The 23,201-nt window shown below is 51.5% G+C and overlaps 1 protein-coding gene across 14 annotated transcripts in view; it reads left to right on the top strand.

Annotated features, from left to right (window-relative positions):
- Nucleotides 1-23,201, top strand: part of CACNA1C (calcium voltage-gated channel subunit alpha1 C) — a 777,231-nt gene that overhangs the window by 664,565 nt on the left and 89,465 nt on the right. For 8 of the 14 annotated variants that reach the window (XM_066369078.1, XM_066369070.1, XM_066369067.1 and 5 more), the window contains 5 exons: nucleotides 1,310-1,511; nucleotides 3,642-3,800; nucleotides 4,353-4,463; nucleotides 21,840-21,923; nucleotides 22,562-22,645. In XM_066369078.1, the coding sequence (XP_066225175.1) occupies nucleotides 1,310-1,511; nucleotides 3,642-3,800; nucleotides 4,353-4,463; nucleotides 21,840-21,923; nucleotides 22,562-22,645 (640 nt within the window). The remainder of the gene's footprint in view (nucleotides 1-1,309; nucleotides 1,512-3,641; nucleotides 3,801-4,352; nucleotides 4,464-21,839; nucleotides 21,924-22,561; nucleotides 22,646-23,201) is intronic. The other 6 variants (XM_066369080.1, XM_066369077.1, XM_066369073.1 and 3 more) reach the window with 2 other exon arrangements.

The following is a 23,201-nucleotide window of genomic DNA, read 5'->3' as shown; positions in this document are numbered from 1 at the left end:
ATAATTGTCTTCACACACAGTCCCCAAGCTTTATTGCTGCCCCACATTCCCTCCCAGGGGTCTTACTTACCTGAGTCCTCCCCAGGAAATGGAGATGTGTTTCTAGAACGACTGGTAAGCCATCATCACTGCTGAAACACAGACTCTTCTTTTTCTAGGAGATGTCAATATTCAGAAACTCCAGCCAAAAATGAGCTCCTTTTAGCACTCCTCCCAACCTCTGAGTGAGCCCCAGTGATAGGGGTCCCTGTTTTTACCCTCATGGCATCTGGGAGCAGGTTGTGGGGAGTTTCTCCAGTGTGGGCGCTTGAATCACCATGGGATACAAGATGGCTACTCCCAACACGCACTCAGTGTGGGTGAAGATGGCGGAGAGCTCTCTGTTTTACTAGACTCTATGTCAGCCTCCTTAGAGAAAGCCATGTTGATATTTACAGTGGAAAGTAAGAAACAGATGGAAGCCCGGGTCCAAATTTCTCTGCAGAGGCAGCGTTTCCATGCCCAGACCACCAGCTGCTCAGCCCCTACTCTGCCACCTGTCCCAGGCAGCTTGTAGTCCAGGGAAATGATCACTTAAAAGTCATGAAATTCTACATACTTATAAGTCAACAATAACTCTTGGCTCTTAGATAAGAACCACCATTATTACATGGTAAAATATAAATACTATCTAGTAGATAACAGATTACCGCACCAGCTAAGAAAGAAAGGGGAAGAGGCAGCCCCTGTCTGTGAGGAAGAACAAGCATGATGGGCACCAAGCCCAGGCCCCAATGGGTGGCATTCACATGTCACCACCTGAGTGTAAATTCAAACCATTGCTGATGATCTGAATGAGCCTGGGTCATTTGTTAGCTAGTATTTTTATCTAAATGGATATTTAATCTCTGATAGATTTATTTTATGTCTTCTGAGTCTATGTCAGTTTGCAAAGCTCTTTGAATATTTACCAATATCTCCATTATTTGCAATCAGTGTCCATGATTCACGTGACATTAAAATAATTCTTGAAAATTTTAAAACACCTTTATGTACATTATATCAACTACCATGCCAGGCAGAAAAGTCAGGAATTGTTGTCTCCATTTTACATATGAGGATGAGGCTCAAAAGAGGTTAAGAGATTTCCCCAAGGTCACAAGGCCAGTAAATGGCATAGCTGTGACTAGAACCAGATCTTCTTACTCCCAGCCCAGAGTTCCTGCCTGCACCCTTGAGCCCAGGGACCCCTGGGAGCAGCAGGGCCATCGTTCCGCAGAGCTGACACTGCTTCTCTGGTTCCCACTGTGGGACCTGTGTCCCCCTGCAGGCTGCTGTACCGCTCCATCGACTCCCACACGGAAGACAAGGGCCCCATCTACAACTACCGCGTGGAGATCTCCATCTTCTTCATCATCTACATCATCATCATTGCCTTCTTCATGATGAACATCTTCGTAGGCTTCGTCATCGTCACCTTCCAGGAGCAGGGGGAGCAGGAGTACAAGAACTGTGAGCTGGACAAGAACCAGGTAGCTTCCTCAGAAAGAAAGGGACGAAGTGGCAAGGGGGCAGCAGGGCCACATGACAAATGCCAGCAACGGGCCCCTTGCGCTCCTCTGGGAGAGAGGCTGCAGTCAGGACAGAGGCCCACGTGAAGGCTCAGATCACCTGTCCTCCTACAGTGAGAATAGGGCTCCCAGTGTTTTGGAGGAAGCTGAGCAAAAGAAATGCAAATCCCAGATCTATCAGAGACATTCATCCCACCAACAAATACAGTGTGTCCGTAAAGGCATGGTGCACTTTTGACCGGTCACAGGAAAGCAACAAAAGTCGATAGAAATGTGAAATCTGCACCAAATAAAAGGAAAACCCTCCCAGTTTCTGTAGGATGATGTGGCAGCATGTGCGCATGCGCAGATGATGATGTAACACCGTGTATACAGCGGAGCAGCCCACGGCCATGCCAGTCGAGAGGTGGACGGTACAGAGGAAAGTTCAGTGTGTTCTGTGGCTCGCTAAATTCGAATCCGTGACCAAAGTGCAACGTGAATATTGGCGCATTTATAACGAAGCGCCACCACATAGGAATAACATGACTCGGTGGGATAAGCAGTTGAAGGAAACCGGCAGTTTGGTGGAGAAACCCCGTTCTGGTAGGCCATCAGTCAGTGACGAGTCTGTAGAGGCTATACGGGAGAGCTACCTAAGGAGCCCTAAAAAATCTGTGTGTGAGCCCACATTGAACTGCACTGAGTAGGTATGAAATGGGAGAGTTTTCCTTTTATTTGGTGCAGATTTCACATTTCTATCGTCTTTTGTTGCTTTCCTGTGACCGGTCAAAAGTGCACCATGACTTTACAGACACACTGTAGTTTTTCAGGGTCTACATAAGGAGACTCTGTGACAGACTCCGGGAAAAAGTCCTGTGCCCTATGAAGGAGCAGACAAGTTAGAAAGCGCCCATGTGGGTTAACCCTGTTGATGAACAATGAGGGACTGGGAGTTCTGGGATGAGGAAGAGCACAGCATTGGAAAGCCACTAGGAAATGGCTTCTCACATAAACCCAGAGCCTTGGCCTGAGGCGGGGTCAGGAAAAGGCTTGAGTAGGCATCTCTCTGCGAACCCTCAGCACCGTGGCCTGTTCTGTTGGCCTGAGAACAAGGGCTGGTGACTCCACTGATGAGGAACGAAGCTGGTAGGCTGGACAGTAGTGTGTCGCTACTGAGGTGAGGTCCCCAGCTAGGCTCCCCTGCAGGGAGATTCTGTGGGGAGATACATCCCAGTGTGTGAGCGACTTCAGGTCTGCTTCTGGAAAGGAGCATGGCCCAGGACGCTCAGCTCTGCCCCAGCTAGGCCAGCGGGACCCCTCACGGATTTCCAATGTCTTGAGTTTAGACTCATCATTCCTGCTGCTGTGTGGACTTTGTGTTCTGGAAGTAAGACAGGAAAGAAAGAGGCCAGTTAGGAAGTGTAGGTGAGAGATGATTAGTTCTCATCTCCCACCAGGTCAGTGATAGGAGAGATGGAGAGAAAGGAGGAAGTAAGGCGGGTCAGGCTTAGAAGTGGGGCGTGGAGGTTGTGGGTGGGAAAAGAGGCTGGGGGACTGACTCCCCATCCTGACTTGGAAATGGGGGCATCGTGCTGAGAAATGAGCTGGTTCTCAGCTGCAGTCCCAAGACCCTGGTTAGCCTGAGTTCTCCTTGCTCATCCGTGACCATGTCCTCTGATCCATGGATGTTGGTAAATAAGGAAGATTGATTTAGGATAAGAAAGAAAAAGTGAGGAGAGAAATGCCCCAAGGGGATTCTGTAGCAGAGGAAATAAAATGTCAACTAAGTGTCCATAGTATACCGGGCATTACATGTTGGGAAAAAGGAGCTATGCACTCCCCAGCTAAGCTTGGTAAGGAGATTAAGTAGAGGAGATTCTCTCCTTGATTAAAGGAGTGGAAAGAAAATTTTTAAAATGTTCAAATAATGCCTCAAACCTGTGAACAAGCTAGAGCAATGGATTATCCTCTGACTCCCAGAGAACCTGCCGTCCAGGTGTCGTTTCGTTAACATCCACCGTCCTCTGCCACCCTGCACAGACCGTGCAGGTCGCTAACCACACTCTCTCCCACTCCCGTCCTGCCACCTTCCGGCGGCCTCCCTCCCAGAGACAGTGTGTGGAATATGCCCTCAAGGCCCGGCCCCTGCGGAGGTACATACCCAAGAACCAGCACCAGTACAAAGTCTGGTATGTGGTCAACTCCACCTACTTTGAATACCTGATGTTCGTCCTCATCCTGCTCAACACCATCTGCTTGGCCATGCAGGTTCGTCCTGGGCCCCGGTCCCGTGATGCCTGTGTGGGGGACGGTGCTGTGGGGGGAACTGGAGGGTAAAAGGGCACCGGCATGTCTGGTTTGTCACCTTCCTGGTGATGTTCTTTCTCGGGTACAGGCTCCTCTCTGGAGCCTTAATAAAGATTCAGTAGGCACCTAGCTCGAGAAAACGGCGAGTAGAGGAAATGGAGAACCGGGTAAGCTCGAGGTGTTCATCACTGCCAATAAGGCGTGGCATGTGGAGGCTGGCTCTACAGGGAGGTCTTCAGGGAGGTCAGCTCATGCTACAGCCCCTCTGAGGACCAGGGTTCTCTGTGAGGTTGTCATAACCAGTCACGACAGGAATGCAGAACTCGGCTGTCCTCTGCTTTCTGATGTGGCAGAGAAGGGAAGGACTTGTAAGGTTTCCAGAGCCCACGTGACCACCCCCGGAGATGTGGGTGGACCTCCAGGACTGGGTTCGAGGAAGAGCTGTGCAGAGACCAGGGTGGTGAGGAGTAGGGACGCCCCTGCCCGTTTTACCGGTTTCTCCTCTCCCCGCAGCACTACGGTCAGAGCTGCCTGTTTAAAATCGCCATGAACATCCTCAACATGCTCTTCACCGGTCTCTTCACTGTGGAGATGATTCTGAAGCTCATTGCCTTCAAACCCAAGGTAGGCCTCTGGGGAAGGCTGGTGTGCGGGTGCTGGGGCGATGGAGTACCCGTATGGAAAGGAGGAGCGTGAGGGGCAGATGATCAGTGAAGGACCAGATCTTCTCTGGTGATAGAGAAGCCCTCTAACTCCTAAACCTGCCAAGATTGGACCAGCTCAGTCCTTTGAGACAGGATCTCAGCTCATGGTCTGGACCATGGCAGAGGTGTGCAGGAAGCAGACCCCTCCCTGAGCTGAGCCTTCCCATCCAGGGGAGGCAGGTGATCCTCTCTGTTACCCCAGTTCTCACTGTGTCTCTGGCCCCCTCCCCAGTACATAATCTAGAAGAGACAGTGCCCACGGTGGCAAACCAAACCTCTCCAGGCCCAGCGCCCCAGATCCACCCAGGCCTCTGTGCTCGCCTCCTCCCGTTCTTCAGCCACGCAGACCAGCCTCATTGTGAGGAGCTCAGCAGGTGCCTCTGCTTGGGCCCACGGGGGCCTCCCGTTCCTCTCCTCAGGAGGTTACGTCATTGCTCCCTTGGCCCTTCTGGTCTGGGCAGGACAATTTCCTGCAAATGTCTGTGCCTTGCTTTTTGTAAGCAGCTCCTCAGAACCAGTTTGGAAGACAAGAGTAGAGCCCTGTGTGAACGAGGCGGGGCAGAGAAGGCTGGACTCCCTGTGACCTTGGATCATCTATGCCCTCCGTAACCCTCCCCACCCTGTTGTCCTGAGTTAGGAGGAGCGGGCTGGTTTGAGCAGCACCTTGCATCTTCCGTCCCTGAGGACCAGTCAGCATCCCTGGCTCCCACTGGCCTGGTTTTCCCACCATGGGCGGCTATTTCTGAAGGAGGGTGCAGAGCAAGTCAGCGCTGGCTCCCCTGGCCACCACAGCAGGAAAGAGTTGGGTCTGAGAGAATTGTACCATTGCTGACTTGAGAAAATATCTCTGGCTCTCTGAACCTTCTCTTCTCCGCCTTTGATAGTTTTCCCCAGATGCAATACAGATCATAGAAGGCGAAAAGGAGGAGTCCTTGGATGTCTATTCCATTTTTATGCAAACTTTTACATGTCCCAGGACTCACTGGGGCAGGCGGGTGCTCCTGGGCTCTTGGACCCACGTTCACTGACTAGCTATCCATCATCTTCTTTGAATTCACACTCAACTAACATTTCTTGAAAACCTACCATGTGCTCTGCATACCTCATTGCATGTAATTCCTCAAAATGCCCCTATAAGATAGGTTTTTGCACCCCACTGTAGGGAAGAGGGAAGTGAAGTCCAGAGCAATGGAGTATAAGGACACCAGTTCTCAGCGGCACGACCGGGAGCAGGGTCTACACCTCCGACTCGGGGTCCGTGTGTTTCCACACCAACCATCCGCGTCTGTCCACATCACGTCTTCTACGGGGTACTTTTCAGAAAGAGGGAAGCAACCTTTGGTGTACTTCAAAGATAGGACAGACAATATGCTTAAAATGCCGAATCTTCTTCTCACTCAAGAAATGCCTAAGGACTTGGGCTAATTTTCAGAGAATAAGGGTCCTAATGAAGGTCACTTGTGCTAAGAATGGTGTTTTCTCATCAACTCTAGGCAGTGTTTTATAGTCTTTTTCACTTTCTCTTCCGTGCCCAGTCCCATTGACGGGCATACATTTTGGTCCAGGCCTAGAGAATGTCCCTGGCCACCTTCTGTAGGGCCCACAGTACCTCTGCCCACCAGTGGCCCAGGAGTTCCGACAGGGTCACAGCTCACAGTAATGTGACTGGGTGAGGCTAGAAATGCAGGATTGTTGCCAAGTTGAGCTTCAATCTCAGGTGACAGCCTCTAGGAAGAGAAACTGGCATCATTTTTAGTTTCATATGGTTTATTTTATTTTATTATTTTTTTTGTATTTTTCTGAAGCTGGAAACGGGGAGAGATAGTCAGACAGACTCCCGCATGCGCCCGACCGGGATCCACCCGGCACGCCCACCAGGGGGCGATGCTCTGCCCCTCCGGGGCGTCGCTCTGCCGCAACCAGAGCCACTCTAGCGCCTGGGGCAGAGGCCAAGGAGCCATCCCCAGCGCCCAGGCCATCTTTGCTCCAATGGAGCTTTGGCTACGGGAGGGGAAGAGAGAGACAGAGAGGAAGGAGGGGGGGTGGAGAAGCAAATGGGCGCTTCTCCTATGTGCCCTGGCCGGGAATCAAACCCAGGTCCCCCGCATGCCAGGCCGATGCTCTACCACTGAGCCAACCGGCCAGGGCCTCATATGGTTTAAATATATCAAAGCCTTAAGTCATTTCACAATTGACTTTGATGTGTTCCTGACGACATCTGACACAGTGTGCAGAGCCCTGCGCTGCACTTCCTAAAGCATGTCTCGTGAGGGCAGGGGATGTATTAAGCAAACCTGCCCTGGGGCGCAGATGGCACTGACTTATGCAGGGGCCTCCAACTGAAAGGCACACTACCTGAATGAACCTTGCACATCTCCGAAAAAGACAGCTTCCCAGAGACTAGCCAGGTGTGGTGGTCTAAGCCAGAAAGTGCCTGCAGGTCTTTTCAACCCTTTAAGCATATTGTCTGTCCTATCTTTGAAGTACACTAAAGTTTTCTCTTGTGAGAATATGGGAAAATAAGATAGACTTTTCCTAGAGAAAGGGAACCACTCTAAGGCCATTTGCACCCCAGCCACCAGGGCCTGATTGTGGTGGAAAGAAAGGAAACAGACCTTTTCTATGGAAACCTCTGTGGTGACTTCTGGCAGTAGAGGGAGTGGGTCGCTGGTCTGGCTGGCCAGGAAGGCTGGCCAGGCGCGAGGAGCGTTGGGAAAGCAGGGCTCCCTGGGTTCTTACTAAGCAATGTTCTCCATTACAGAATAGGCTCCAGGAAAAGTACTTCCAAGAGCTTCAGGCAGAAAACCAAACCAGAAACTACTTAAAGCTCTGATAGAAACATCTAGCTGAATGTGGCCCAAGAACCAGGGCTCTGACAGTGACCTAAAATACAGAGCAGCTCTCTTATATTCCTGTTACCAGAGTTCTGTTGGTGCCTTGTAACTCACTGGCGTGACTGCATGTGTGATGTGCATGGGTCTGCACACAGTCAACACAGGTTGTAAGCATTGGCTGTAGAAGAACAAGTAGGCAGCAAGGATATCAAAGATTGACATTAGTCACAGCCTGGGATAGGTTATATAAAGTTGCCGCTACTCGACTTTGCTTCTCTGTCCTTTTTGTCTCTGTGGTGGGTGGTCGGTGGGTTGGGTGGATGGGTGGGTGGTCAGTCTGTACTCCTGCCTTCATCCTTTCATTGTCTTTCTGGAGATTCATGTTCCCAAATTCTTCATTTCTACCTGTTCTCACCATGCTATGGAAAATGAATTTAGTCACGTAATTCTCTTCCTCAAATTCAACTGGCTCACTCCTTAAATTCACACTCTGTTACACACACACACACACACACACACACACACACACACACACACACACACACACACAGTATGGGTGAATATAAACCAGTTTAGAGCAATTCTGTCCCCCACCATAACTTCAGGGATCTGAGTCTGACGATGTCTGGAAGAGAGAGACATTACAGTAAGATGGATGTGAACACCTAATAGCACACCAGAAAATCCCTTCTTGAGAATAAAAGCAATGCCTGAGAGATAAGCAGATAGCACCTGGGTCTCGCTTGATTGGGCAAGACCAAGTTGGTCAGCATGCAAACTTCTGGTTAGAATGGTCTGAAAATAACTAAATTGCTGGGTTGTCTTCCTATTGTGAACTGAAACTTATCAAAAGAGATGGAAAAATATTTTCAAGATACTCTGTATGATAAGCCCTGAAAAATATCCAATGCCTAAGAATAAATCTAACAAAGAAAAATATCTCAGATATCTACAGAGAAAAACTATAAAATTTCATAAAGAGGAATTAAAGACTACTTAGTGAATGGAGAGATAGATCATATTCATGAATTGGAAAACCTAATATTATAAAGATGTCGTGTCTCTTCAAACTGACCCATAGACAATACAATCCTGATTAAAACTCCAGGGTAAGAATGGCAGGAGAAAAGGAACCTACCCAGCAGGACGTTTATGGCCAACAGGTTGACCCTGGGTAGCTGGTTCAAAAGCTTCACCACAGTTGGGCAGCTCTGACCTCGGGAGAGACAGAAACCTATTTCCCAAAGCGATGCCAGTCGCAGACACTCCACGGTCAGCACAGGTTTCAGTACCAGGACGGATGCTGTGACATAGGTGCCTGGGATTTGCTGTTGACGACGGCTCAGCAAGGGGGACGGATGAGAAGCAGCGGAGGATGGAGCTCTGCCTTCTCCTCTTCATTAGAAGTCCGTCTGCCCCGGAAAGGAGGCGCTCACCCAACGAAAGATTTCTAACTGCTCTCCTCCTCCCATAGACTTGCCCATGGATCATGGAGGGGGGAGGGGCAGGGGCTGCTATTTCTGAGACTGCCCTCATTCCTTTTGTCCACTGCCTGCTCGTGGAGAATACTGTGCTCACTGCCTCCTGGTCCTCCCCCAGGGAGGAGAGCCTGGGGTGATTTGACCCTGGCAGTTCTCTGCCTTCAAGGCCTTGGTCTCTCTTTTCAGCTTCTTCCAGCCTGAGAATAGTCCAGAGAGACAACCAGCCCCAGGGTGCAGACACACTGAGCTTGCCAGCAGCAGCATTCACAAATAACGAGGAACTGAAGCCTGGGGCTCACTTCCACTTGCAGGACAAACTAGGGCCCAAAGACATTTCGGACCCAGGGGGTGAAATGAGGCCTCCCGACTAGCACTTTCTAGTGGAACTTTCTGCAGTAATTAAAATGTCCCATGTGCACTGTCTCTGAGATAGTCACTGTCCTCCTGTGCCTAAGGGAGCCCTTAAAATGTGGCTGGGGCAGCAGAGGGATTGGTTTTTAACTTTTAAGGACTTGATTAACTTACATTTCTCCAGAGGCAGGCGGCCACCAGCCCCTGCGCAGGCACGCAGAGCAGCACGGCTCCCGCACGGCTGCCTCCTCGGGGCATTTTCAGTTCCTGCTGTCCTGTCTGTCCTGCTGGCCTGAGGAAGCCGGAGGGTTTAGCTCATCCTCCCTCCTCTCTCTGCAGCTGGTGATTTTCTACCAGGGATCAGCTCACACGAGGGAAAGCCCTCTTGACAGGGTGAGACAGCCGCTTGCCAGTCCCCCGTGTGACTTTTCTCCTGAGCCAGTGGTTCTCCCAGTCATCCCCACACCCCCCCTGCTGTCTTGTCAGCTGCAAGTGCTGACTCTTCCCCTGCAGCCCCTTTCCACCCAGTTCCTGACCTGGCCCTGAGGAAGGTAGAGAGTGCACTGGCAGGTGTGGTCTGGAGGGGTGTGGTCTGGAGGGGTGTGGTCTGGAGGGGTGTTGCTGCTGTGGCCAAAGGGAGGGTGTGTCCCTGGTGAGCACAGACCACTGGACTTCTGACTAGGGTTCCAGATTAGCATTTTAGTGCCTTACTGAAACTCAAATCTGTACACCTAGCCCCTGCATGGTCCTCATCGACCCTTCCCCAGGATGCACTCTGTCCTTGCACCCCCAGCCGCTGGACAGAGACCTGCTGCCTCATATTTCTGTCACTACTTCCAAAGCGGCCCCCTGATTTCCATCTGCATCGTCGCCCTGCACCTGGTCCTCGCCCTGACCTGCCCGCTGGCCGCCACTGCTAGGTTCCAGCCCACCTCACAGCAAGCCATCCAAATTGTCTGGGGTTGTGACTTCTCCCATCTGCCCCCAGATGTGCAGGATTTGGCCAACATTTTATATTGTCTACTGACAGGCACCCTATTTTCTCAGCTTTCTGGTTGTTGTTGTTTTTTGTTTTGTTTTGTTTTGTTTTTACAGAGAGAGAGTCAGAGAGAGGGATAGACAGACAGGAACGGAGAGATGAGAAACATCAATCATTAGTTTTTCGTTGCACATTGCAACACCTTAGTTGTTCGCTGATTGCTTTCCGATATGTGCCTTGACTGTGGGCCTTCAGCAGACCGAGTAACCCCTTGCTGGAGCCAGTGACCTTGGGTCCAAGCTGGTCAGCTTTTGCTTAAACCAGATGAGCCTGCGCTCAAGCTGGCGACCTCGGGGTCTCGAACCTGGGTCCTCGGCATCCCAGTCTGACGCTCTATCCACTGCGCCACCACCTGGTCAGGCAGCTTTCTGGTTTTGATTAACTTCCAAAATCAGATGTGCCCTCGGTCCCCAATGAAGGCCAGTGGGGGCCATACCAAGGATAGGCTCGAAAAATTGCCTACTCTACAGAAACAGAGGCACAAGGGAAAGGGGCACATGAACCTCTGTCAGACAAGCCACTGATCCGCATAGGAGGGAGGTCTGGCAATGGCCACCAGAGTGAGCCTGAAGGGCCCTGGGCAGGCTGGGCGGGCGCAGTGAGAAGAATGGCAGGACCAGAGTCCTCTACATGCCACCAGTGCAGCCCCGGAGGGGCCAGAAGACCTGCAGACCAGATTCCACCAGGCCTGGCCTCCCCCTGCATGGGCGGCAGAGACGCCGATCCACCCACTCCTCCTAGAGCTACTGAGAGTTTTCTTTAGAGCCCAGTAAAGGGCAGCAGAGGAAAGGAGAAAGCCAGCTGGCAAGCAGAGAAGGATGCCGGACTGGAGTCATTGCCGCTCCTTGAAAGCTGAAAATTTTTAGACACTTGGTGCCATTTTCTCCAGATAATTACATTGCCTGCTAAGATCTACTTTCTCTCCAGCTGTACCTCTGGCTTTAACTGTACCATTCACCAATAATCCGCTCTTGTAACAAAATTTTCAGTTAGCTATATATTTCTGCATGATACAATTGTTCTGTGAGGCTTTACATTTTTAACAAAGCAAATTTTACTCCATTTCTTTGCTCAAACATCTACTGCCCCAGATTGCACAGAGAGAGAATTCTGGCAGCCTGAAGACCAGGAACCTAGCCCCCACCTCAGCATCTCCTTGAATGAATTGGGGGTGGGCAGGTAGAGCATATGCTCCCTATATGCACTGTTCTCCTGCACCTCAGTTTCTCCGTAAAGTGGCTTACCGGACTGTGGTGAGACTGAGCTCATGCCTGCCTTAGTCCACCCAGACTGCTATAACAAACACCACAGCCAGGTTAACATATAAACAACAAAATTTATTTTCTCACAGTTCTAGAAGCAGGAAGTCCAAGATCAAGGCTCCAGCATAGTTGCATTCTCTCCTCTAGGTTCATAGCCAGTACCTTCTTGCTGGTCCTCACGTGGCAGAAGGGGTGAGAGGAATCTCTGTGGAATCCCTTTTGCAAGAACAATAATCCCGTTCTTGAAAGTGTCACTCTCATGAAGCGATCACCTCCCAAGTTGCCCACCTCCTAACCCCACTGGGCATCAGGAGTCCAGCTTGTGAATTTGGTGGTGGGGGACATATATTCAGACAGGGCACAACAGTATCTGAAAAGTCACCAAGGCTCCTAAAGAGACTGCCCCAGACGGACCAAGTGTCGTGCAAGGTCCCTCAGCCCCGGGGAGCTCGTGACCAGCTCTGACTCAGCACAGAGGAACTCTACCTTCTGCCTTACGATGTCCCTCTTGTTCATTTCCATTTTAAATTGGGCACTTTTGCAATTCTTGTCTTCAGTCAGCTCGCACCCTGAGCTCGTGTCTTCTGCCCCTTTCTCCAGATGTCTGCCCCACACTGTAATATAATCTCAAGCCTCGTCTTCATGCATCCTCGATGTTTGGTTTGGTTAACACACAGCGTGAACTGTGCTCTGATGTCTAAAACTACCGCCCTTTCCTGTGACCAGTGCCACCATCGTTGGGCTTCACAAGCTGTAAGCCCTGTTTTCCATCATTACCTCTCTTTGTCTGTCTCTAGTTCTCCTCAGTCTTGATACTGTTTATTTCAAGACCTCTTTGCCTGCATGCTGTTTGCCTAGTGTTTTGCAGCAGCCTAGTTAACCAAAAACCCACACATACCATGTGGAGCTTCCAACATACCAGGCAGTGTGCTTGGTGCCAGGGACACAGTGGTGACTACAGGCAGGCGGTGAGCCCTAGACTTGTCAGTTTGCGTAACTCCGGCCCACCCTTGGATCTTGTAGAGCCCCCAGTTCACCACCTCATTCATCCCTAGAACACCTGCTATTCCTACTTAAAAAGAAGTGATAAGTGAACCCATTAACCGGTTTTGCATCCATTCCCAGAACTAAGTAACACTCAGAAACAAGGAGGGAAAGAGGTAATATCTATTGTGTGTGAAGAATCAGCCATTTTCATTTATTATCTTAGTCCATAAGACAAGTAAAATGGTCTTTAGGAAATGGAAGTTCGGAGATTTTGTGTGTCCAAAATCAAAGAGCCAGTTTTTGTTGTCATTGTTGTGATTTTGGGGGGAGATTTTGATCCAAAATCAAGCTCTCTTAACTACACCCCCATTGAAATGAACAACATGAACAAGCTAAGGTGTTGCTCTGCACTGACCGGGTCCTCAGCAAGTAGGAGCAAATCAAATGCAAAATGAAAGCAAGCCATTCTCAAATAACAACTCTGTGACATGAATAATAGTCACTCCATTCCTATGCCCTTCGCCTCCTCTGAGGCCCCCTGTCTCTACCTCCCTCTCCTCCACCTGTATATTCCCCTGGAATGGTCTGTTCATTTTGAATTTCCTTTCCCAATCTAAATGGACAGGAACTTTTTTTTTTTTTTTTTTTTTTTTTTTTTTTTTTTCTTTTTCAATTTTTCTGAAGCTGGAAACAGGGAGTGACAGTCAGACAGACTCCCGCATGCGCCCGACCGGGATCCACCCGGCACGCCCACCAAGGGGCGGTGCTCTGCCCCCCAGGGGGCGATGCTCTGCCCATCCTGGGCGTCGCCATATTGCGACCAGAGCCACTCTAGCGCCTGAGGCAGAGGCCACAGAGCCATGCCCAGCGCCCGGGCCATCTTTGCTCCAATGGAGCCTTGGCTGCGGGAGGGGAAGAGAGAGACAGAGAGGAAAGCGCGGCGGAGGGGTGGAGAAGCAAATGGGCGCTTCTCCTATGTGCCCTGGCCGGGAATCGAACCCGGGTCCTCCGCACGCTAGGCCGACGCTCTACCGCTGAGCCAACCGGCCAGGGCTGGACAGGAACTTTAAAAAGATGGGAAAAGTCACCTGAGATGTGGGCTCAGGAAAGAGAAACAATAACCTAGCTACCCTGCTGTGCACGTGCTTGTGCGCACGCATGGACACGCACTTGCAATGGAAGACTTTCATGTTGCAAAGACAAAAATTAGATTGCTGAATTCCTTCAAGGCAGAAATGGTCAGTATGCACTTTTTGTGCCACGTGAGATATTCCCTGAAAGTTTAATGGAGGCATGTGTGAGTGAATGAATGAGAAACATTACAGAACTGGAGAAAAAGGGAAAAAGTCAGAATATTAATGTTAGGAAACACCATTAAAATCACCGATCTTTCATCACCACAGAAATCTCCACGTTTTCCTGCTTTCTGCCTATAGAGACTCTCTCGTCCCAGAGGCAGCTCTGTTGGGAATGCTTCTTTACCCTGCATTGACTGTGTCCCCCTGTGATTTCCACTCGTTAGCACTCCTCTTTCCATCTTTCTTTCTGTAGTTACACAGCAGCTCAGGAATAATGCTGACAAGCAGTACCATCCTTCTAGGGCTCACGGGGTCCTACAGGAGACACTAATAAACAAAGAGGTTGCACAACAGGGCAGGGGCCTTGCTGGGTGATGGGGAACCCCAGGGAGAGCTGTTGGGGGAGAGGCACCTGTTTGCGAAATGGTGGTCAGGAAGGTGCCAGTTAAACTGAGCCCTGCAGGTTGGACAGGAACCAGAGAAGAGTATTTCAGGCAGAGAGAAGAGCAGAGACCCTGAGGTGGAGGTGAGCTCAGCTTTTTCTGGGAACTGAGAGCCAGGAGCTAAGAGGAGGTGTGGGCAGGGCCCGTGCATGCAGGCTTACCTGTGGGGACCTATCAGGTGTGAGGATTTACCCTGGCCACCCTCAGAAGCCACAGGGAGCAGGACCTTTGTGGGGCACTATACAATCTGATTATGGGCTTGACCCAGCGTGCTGACCGCCCCTGAAGAACGAACAGTGCGGTGATGGGGGAGCAGGTACAGCCTGCAGTGGACAGCAGTAGACGGTAGGGGGGTGGACAGGGTGGTGACTCTATCTGGTGGTGAAGTGGATGTGAGGATAAGGAGGAGGAAATGAGAAAACTAGCGACGCCCTGGAGCGTCTCGAGCAGGACCAGCTCTCACCCATCTTTGTGCCCCTCCGATCCAACTCTGGGGCACCATTAGCAACAGGCGTTTTGTAAATGTCACCTGAATGAAAGCCAACTAAAGCTAGCCTCCGGTGGCCCCTCCCACTCAATCCTGCATGCCACTTTTGCCCCCTGCATCCTAGTGGTGCCCTGCAGGTTTCCAAACTGCCCCTAGAGGGCAGTGCACTCCCCACACTGAGAACCAGGGCACTAGACTATTGTTTATCTTAAGAAATGAGTGTCTCCTACTTCAGTGGAACCCCCTAGACCCAGAGACTCAGCACATATACATGTCACATTCCAGTGAGTAGGAAAGGGGAGAAGGAGGAAGGGAGACTGCAAGGGGTGACAGGGAGCAACTCAGCCCACCCTCAGCCAGTGGCTTCAGCCCTGATCAAGAGCTGCACCCTGTTTGGGTGGAGTTCCTGCCTGCTTCTCAGCAGCCTGATTGGTGAGTGGGCATTACTCTAATTATTATTTATCTGTGAACGGCCGCTGGGTCCCTGTTGGAGCAGTGCACGCAGACAGGCGTCCATGGGCTTTGTTATGGGTCCTCCCACCTGCCCTCATACTCAGGGATTTGCATAATGTTGCAACACTGTGACAGCTTTCTTTCTTGCCTGGCACTTGAGAGCTTAAAAACTTACTATGAATCATAAATAATAATTATTATTATTATTTGACTTGCATAAAGCCCTGTGTGGGAAGGGTAGTATTAGCTATTACATTTAATTATTTAATGTGGAAAATTATCCACACTGTATAAAGAAGCCGGTGAGAGAGTGCACTGGTTCCATCTCCATTCCTGCCACTGGGAAAGAGAGCCGACCAGAGCGAGTCTGGGAGAGGAAGAGGGGTCCCCAGACCCGCGAGCTGTGTATCACCCCGCCCCCCGCCCAACACACACACACACACTCACACACACACACACACACACTCACACACACACATACACACACACACACACATACACACACACTCACACACACACACTCTCACACACACACACACACACACTCACACATACACACTCACACACACTCTCACACACACTCACACACGCACACTCACACACACACACACTCACACACACACTCACACACACACATACACACACACACTCACGCGCACACTCACACACACACATACACACACTCACACACACACACATGCACACTCACATGCACACTCACACACACACACACACATACACACACTCACGCACACACGCACACTCACACACACACACACTCACACACACACATGCACACTCATGCACACTCACACACACACTCACACACACATACACACACACTCACACACACACACACTCACACACACACATGCACACTCATGCACACTCACACACACACTCACACACTCACCATACACACACACTCACACACGCACACTCACACACACACACTCACACACACACACACACACTCACACGCGGAGGCCCTGCCAGTGCTCCTGCTGTTGCTGCAGGGCAGGGAGGAGCCTTCCAGGTGCAGGAAGCAGCCAGCAGTCACACATCTGCAGGAGTCCTAGAATAGTCACAGCCGTCAGCAGGCACCGAATACTTCCTGCAAGGACTCAGATGACCCTCTCAGACCCTCTGGGGTGTGCACTGTGCTCACCCCATTTGACAGGACGGAAGCAGAGGTTTTGGTATCATGCCTGCAAAACTCGAGGCTCTCCTCTGGAAGGGAGGGCTGCTGCTCATTTTGTCCCCATTTGGTTCTGGAAAGCGGATGTAGGTTGCAGCTCTCCTGATGGCAGTGCTGCCGTACCTGTCCCTTTTCTGAGTAGGGGTCAGCTCGTTGGGTCAGGAAGGGCAGGGTGACTATAGGATGGGACCCGCCAGGACTGGGTTTGGAATGGTCTCCCAGGGCCCAGGTCAGCTGGACTGGGCAGGAGAGAATTCGAGACAGGCACAGGGCTGCTTCTGCTTGTCCTCCTGCTGCCCGGGCCATCTGGGCTCCACCTTCCCGGCCTCTCCACAGGCTCACTCTGTGCATTTGAACGGAAGGTCGCCTGCATACTTGCAGTGCAGCTGCTGGCCTTGTCCCACCCCAGGGATTCCTGGATGCAACACCCCACCCTGCAGGAGTCCTCCACGGAAATCAGTTCATGGCCAGCCTTAGCGTGGAGCACCGCCCTCTGCTCAGGTGCTGACCGAAGCAGACAGGACGCTCCTGAGTTTCCCAGAGCAGCTGAGTCTGTCCCCACTGGTTTCATCCGCTCCTGGGGGGAGGCTGACAGTGTCGGTCTGGCCCATGTCTGTGGTGAGATCAAAGAACAAGGGCCTTTGGCATTTTCCTGGGGAGGGAAAAGCTTGATCTCAAAGAAGAATCAAAGCAGTTTTCCGGATCACAGTGTACGTTCCTCTGACAGTTTCGGGAGGATTACCATCACCACCACCACTTGGGGCCCCCTCACCGGCAGGTGGACCCAGTCCCTGCCCGCACCCCTGCGTGTCCTCCCAGTGTCCAGTGTCCCGCTGTCTGGGGCTGTCTTGCATTGTGAGCCTTCGGGCACTTCTGAACCAACACGTCAGGGTGGGAGCAGACCGGGCGGGCAATGGTCCCTGTGGTTCCCAACGGCCAGGGCCCCGAGCAGCCCTGTGCTCCTGTGACGCCTTCTCCACGAGACACCACTCGTTTCCGTGATTACTGCTATGCCTAAATGGCATCCTAATGCAATACAATTCATATTATCTCCACTTGGTGTCAGTTACCATGGTGTTCTGTGCTGTGCCACGGGATTGGCTCTTCTCAGACACATGCTGAGATGTGGCCCCTGGGCCTCACTCCAGCTGCTTCACTGCCACTACCTGGTTCATCCACTCTGCCCGTCTCTCAGTGCCACATCCTGAGCCCAGGAAGGACCCCTGTGTCCTGGACCAGGGCCCTGCTTCCCCCACCCCACCACCCTATCTGCTCACCTGGGCTTTGCCTTCCCCTCTGTTCAACCCCGTCCCCCAGAACTAAACCTGTGACTCCTCCTTAGCAGATCACCCCTAGCTGTCGTGACTACAGCTAACACCTATTTAGAGCCTACTTCACAGGTGCAGGGCTGAGTGCTTTACAGGTACTCTATTGTAATCTTCACCATAGGCCTGTGGTTACCCCATTTTATAAGTGAAACTGAGGCATGGAGAGGTTATGTTATGTGCTCAGGTTATTTGCTCAGCTAATACATGCCAGGGCTAGGATTTGAACCCGGACACCCTACCCCCTGAAGATCATGCTTGTAACTGCTACGCTGCCTACTTCCACTTGGAAGAGCCCCAGTGATGGAGGTAAATCAAGGCACAGATAATCTGAAAGAGAAGAAAACTTCAAATTTTTGTGCATGCAAAATGCATCATATGATGCTTTTGCCACAATTTTTTCCCTCCTAATCGTGATTTGCTTAAGCTGCTATCAGTGTGGCCATTACCTCAACCCACATGAGCCTGTGAGTGGAGGGCCAGCGGCACTTGGGAGGATGGGTTACTCCCGGGGTGTAAGCAGTTCACAGGGGTGCTGCTGCTCAGCCCAGGCTGTGAGGACACAGGACGCTCCTGGATGGCCGGAGGAGAAGCCCATCTTCTTGAAATGAGAAATATACACACTCTGTAGGGTTGAGGGGGGTACATGGGGAAGGCCTCCAACTCTGAATGCACCGTCCCTTCCGGACGATCAGGCCTGCGTGGCTCTGAGGGGTTGGGCAGGGAGAGGTTTGGTTTACCACTTCAGGAGGAGCCAGAAAGACCTTTTCCTAACCCTGACCTCTTCCCCATCATCGGGGACCTGTCACCAGGAAAAGAAGGAGTGACAGGCACAAGAGAAAAAAACCTGTGATATTTTGTCATCCTCTTTCCTCCATCATACCCCTGAAACCCACATTACCTGTGTTTTCCAGCAGATAAGGAGGTGGGTGAAACAGAGGTGTGGGCGGAGAGAATGGGAGAGAGAGAATAAGAGAACACAAAACCCTTACATTCCAGAGTATTTAGAGAAAAAATAATCTTCCAGGCCCTGCCTGCTTAGGGGTTTGTCCAGGTATCCTGCTGACCAGTGGGGGCTCTCAGCCTTGTTTCTGGGAGGGGGTGTGGCATGCTGGGAGGCAGGGGCTCTGGAAAGTGTGGGAGGAGGTGGCTGACCTGAAAGCTGGACCTGACACTGTCTTCATGGTCCAGTGTGGAAGACGGATGGCCTGGGGGACAGAGGGACAGAGGATGGGCGGATGGGTCAGCATGAAGAGCTGCTGCTTAAAGGGATCCTGTCACTGACCCCACACACACGTGCTTCCTCACCCCTGCGTTCTGGCTACATGCAGATGTCCTCAGGACTGGGTCCACAGGAGCCCTTGACAACAAGGACACTGGCCGGTTTCTGCAGCCAGTGGAGACCCAGGCACTGGGCCCACTAAGGAGGTTGCCATAGACCAGAGAAGTCAATCAGAAGCCTCCAGGAGCACAGCCTGTGGAGGACAAAGGCGAGGCCTGGGGCATTTCTCTCCACAGAGCCCAGCCAACCCAGTGCAGGCGGCCACGAAGGGATGAAAGAGGCCTGTGGCCAGGGAGGACTTGACTGTGTTGTTTCCTCCCGTCTGCACGGAAACGCAGACACCTGCAGGAAAGAGGGACGAGCAGTGCTCAACCAGGGGGTTGACAGGGTCCCTTTAGGTCTCGGCCCCTCCCTGGGGGCTTGCCAGCTGACTAACTGTGTTAACCTCCCCTTTGCCTGCTCTCTGCCTCTCTCTTCCTTTCCCTTTCCTCCGCTCAGAGGTGTTGCAGACCAAGGCCAACTCACCCATTTTGTTTCAGGTCTCTGGTGGATGACCGAATCCAACTCATCCTCCTTTCTTGGGCCCTGAGCCTTCCACCTTCCTTCCTCTCCTCCTGCCCTCCCACCCAAATCGTGTTTTGTTACCACGTTTCCTAGGCGAGACACTGAACATCCTGGACTCTGCTCTGGTTCCTGTTCTCTCCTTCCTCTTCCTCGACCCCTTCCCCCCCCCCATTCTTCCCTTCGGAAATAGCTCTACCCACAAAGACAGTGTTCCTATTTAGAGATAGACCCCCCAATGGTTTCCAAAACCTAACTTTACAACTCAAGCATGCTCAGAGTTCATTTGGGGTCTTCACCCTTTACTATCCTCCCTTCAAAATCAGCGCTGTCCATTTGCCCTGAGAACTGCATCTGAGAACCTGCAAGGGAATTGGTTGTTTCCTGCTCATGACATCTGACTTAAAGGGAAGAGAGAGGTCCCTGTCGGCCTCAAAGGCTCTGATCTATTCAGAAAAATGTTCTGGGAAGCCAACAAGAAGGCCATGTATTCAGGCTGACCCTCACCTCACCCACGCCCTGGCCAGCCTCTGCTTCCCCAGTCTGGCTGCGCAGTCTCCGCAGTGGCATTCTGTTTTCTTTTGGCAGAAATGCCTGGGAACCGAGAGACCCCTTTCCCTGTGACCTGACCTCCCACACTCAGAATAACAGCCCTAGGACAGCGTGTCTTGCGATCCCTCTGGAAGGAGGGCATGGCTGGGAAGTGGGGAAGTTAAGGGAGCTGGATAGAGCCAGGAGGAAATGGAAGAACACAGACTCTTGGCTCTTGTGAGTAAAAAATAAAAAGGGAGAGTTGGCAGTGTCCTAGAGAGCTGGGGACTCTCAGAGGAACGCTGATGCTCTCGTGCCCACTCGCCAATCTCTGTAGTTCCTTCTGGAAGCCCCAACAGGTGGCCTAGAGAACAAGAAAATTTGGTCCTGCTGCACAAATGTGCTCTGGCCCTATTTTGCTCCCTTTGCAGACATTTCTTTAAAGACTGAAGGAGCAAATGTCCTTTTTGAAGGAAGACAGGTGTCTTTAAGACTAGATCCTTTCCACTCTACGCATTGGAAATGTGGCTGTCCTGTTCCTAGCGTTTCCTAAGCCATGAGCAGATATTCCATGTGGTCTCTAGACTTCACGCCTCTCAGAGAGGCAATGGCCTGCTCTGCGTACAGAGCTCACCCACCCAGGACTCCTGGGATCCTTGAATCTTGGACAGCCTATCTTTAGGTTGACCAGTTGTACAAGCACCTCAGAAAAAGTCTTTTAAAAACAGTCATCTTTTCCCTTCCCTAAATATGGTGGAAAACAACAAATTCTATGTGTACAAGGTAGAGTGGTGGCATCGGGACACTCTCTCCCCTTCTGTGCCGGAATCTCTCCTGCATGGCACTTCTTCCTGAAGAGCCTGTACCCATCCATACCCTCTACCCAGACTGCTCCCTCTCAATCCAGTTCTCAGAGAAGGCTTTGATAGCTGCATTCACTTTGGTGGCACCTGCATTTCAGTGGGACCCTAACTCAGAATGAGGATGTTGGGAGAGGAGCCTGGGGCAGGTGTCCTGCACTACCAAACCACGAGACGGACCTGAACTCTCCCCTTTCGGTTAGGAAAGCCTTGGCCAGGACAGAGCTGCTCCTGAAAATACGGCAGCATGTCCAGTGCTGGGACAAGGTGACCCTTGTTCTATCTGCGTAAAGTCCAGCTTTTATAGATGTTGTTTTAATGATATGGTCTCCTGGTTACTGCTGAGCTTTACATGAGTCCCCTCTGAGCCCAGATGGCCTGGCTACCCTTCTGGACCACACTGATTTTTTCTCTGTAGTTCCCAGATCACCCCCAGGACCACAGCCCGTTCTCCTCTAAGGGGTCGTCCAGCTATGCCCCTTCCCTCGCTCCAGACAGGCCCTTCTGATGAAGAGAACTGGGGGCATAGGAGACACTGAATGTGTGCTGAGCACAGAGTCCCACCACACCCGGCCCCCTTGCAGCTTGCAACGCCTGCGCCCACTCCCGCCCTGCTGGGAAGGAGCAGGGCCTCGGTGCAGGGGGGCGGGGGTGGGACGGATCCGGAGGCAGGGCAGCCCGTGGGGCCACAGGAAGTCAGGGCAGGATTGGAGGCGTTGCCTCCTGGCCACCCCTCCCCCCTTTCCCGCCTGAGCTCCTGGGCTCCCCGTACGGAGAGGGTGTCTGACACTCCTGCAGCAACACTGAGGTGCCGGACGGTGGTTCTGATGGTGACTGTTGCTCTGTTCTTGTCTGTCTAATATTCCTTTTTAATCCCCATCCTGCCTGCCCCTCCCTTATGTAGGGTTACTTTAGTGATCCCTGGAATGTTTTTGACTTCCTCATCGTAATTGGCAGCATAATTGACGTCATTCTCAGTGAGACTAATGTGAGTATGGCTCTGCCCTCCCCAGGAAAACTCTCCCTTCCTTCTTCCTCTGCCTCCTGTTTCTCTCTCGCTCTCTCGCTCTTGCTCTCTCTCGCTCGCTCTCTCTCTCACCTCCTTTTATTATTTTTTTAATTTCCTGTTTTTTACCCCCCACCCTCCAGTCATGCTTTTTATTGAACCTGCCGTCGTCCTATGAGGGGGGAAAAAAAGTGGGAGCTTCTCCTCCTTTTTTTCCACTTGTCCCAGCTCGGCCCTCTGCGCCGGGCCCAGGAGCTCGGAGCCGAGCGGAGGGAGCAGGTGCCGGAGGCCCCGGCTGCACTGCCAGGGTGCCGCCGCCCGTAACCTAGGAACTAACCCAGCTTCTGTCAGGCCTCTCCACCCGCGAGCGCCAGGTTACCCAGGTTTGAGCCACCGGGACTGTAGAGTGGTAAGAGAGTATTTAATATGCCCACGTAACCTCTTTCTTTTCTCATTTTTTTTTTCTCTTCTCTCCTTTCTTTCATGCCTTTTTTTTTCTTTTTTTTTTTCTTCTTCATTTTTGTTTTGTTTTTCTCCTCTGTTGTTGGTTTGTTTTTTTTTCTCTCTCTCCCTCTCTCTGTTCTCTCTTCTCCTTTCCTCGGCTTCTCTGCCCCATGCAGCACTATTTCTGTGATGCATGGAATACGTTTGACGCCTTGATTGTTGTGGGTAGCATTGTTGATATAGCAATCACCGAGGTAAACGTAAGTACATGGCGTCTGGACCCAGCTGTCCATGCCTGCTCTAACACCCATCGTCTTTCCCCCATTTATTGTTTTCCTTCATTAAATTTCTCCTTCCCACATCCTTATTTTCATTTAGTTTTCTTTGTTTGTTTGTTTGTTTAAATTGGTTTAAAAGATTTTTTTCTTATTGCTTTATTTTGAAAAAAAAATTGTTTTAAACTATGGAACGAGTTAGGCCGCCCCCCTTTCCTTTATGTTTTGATTGCTGCATCTCCCCCCCCCCTTTACAATCCACCTGGCATGACTCACACTGTATAGGAGGAGGCCGCTATGGGGTCACGGCGTGAGGACACCAAGGGACACTTCCAACTCCTGGGCAGCTGCTGGGACGGGGACCCAAGCCCCTCTCACCCCGCCACGCTTCCAGACCCCTCCTTGCCTTTCCAGCCACAGGCTCTGGAAGGAGCTCTCTCCAAGCAGAACCCTTAGAGAGTTGAGCTCAGTCCGTCTTTCCCTGCGTTGTCAGCCCAAGACCAGGCCCATTGCCTTTCAGTAAAAGGGGTCCTTCCGATAC

This window comes from Saccopteryx leptura, chromosome 2 (genome assembly GCF_036850995.1).
Source record: "Saccopteryx leptura isolate mSacLep1 chromosome 2, mSacLep1_pri_phased_curated, whole genome shotgun sequence".
In the NCBI taxonomy this organism is placed as follows: Eukaryota; Metazoa; Chordata; class Mammalia; order Chiroptera; family Emballonuridae; genus Saccopteryx; species Saccopteryx leptura.
The sequence above is the reverse complement of the archived record's forward strand: the minus strand, read 5'-3'. Positions and strand labels throughout refer to the sequence as shown.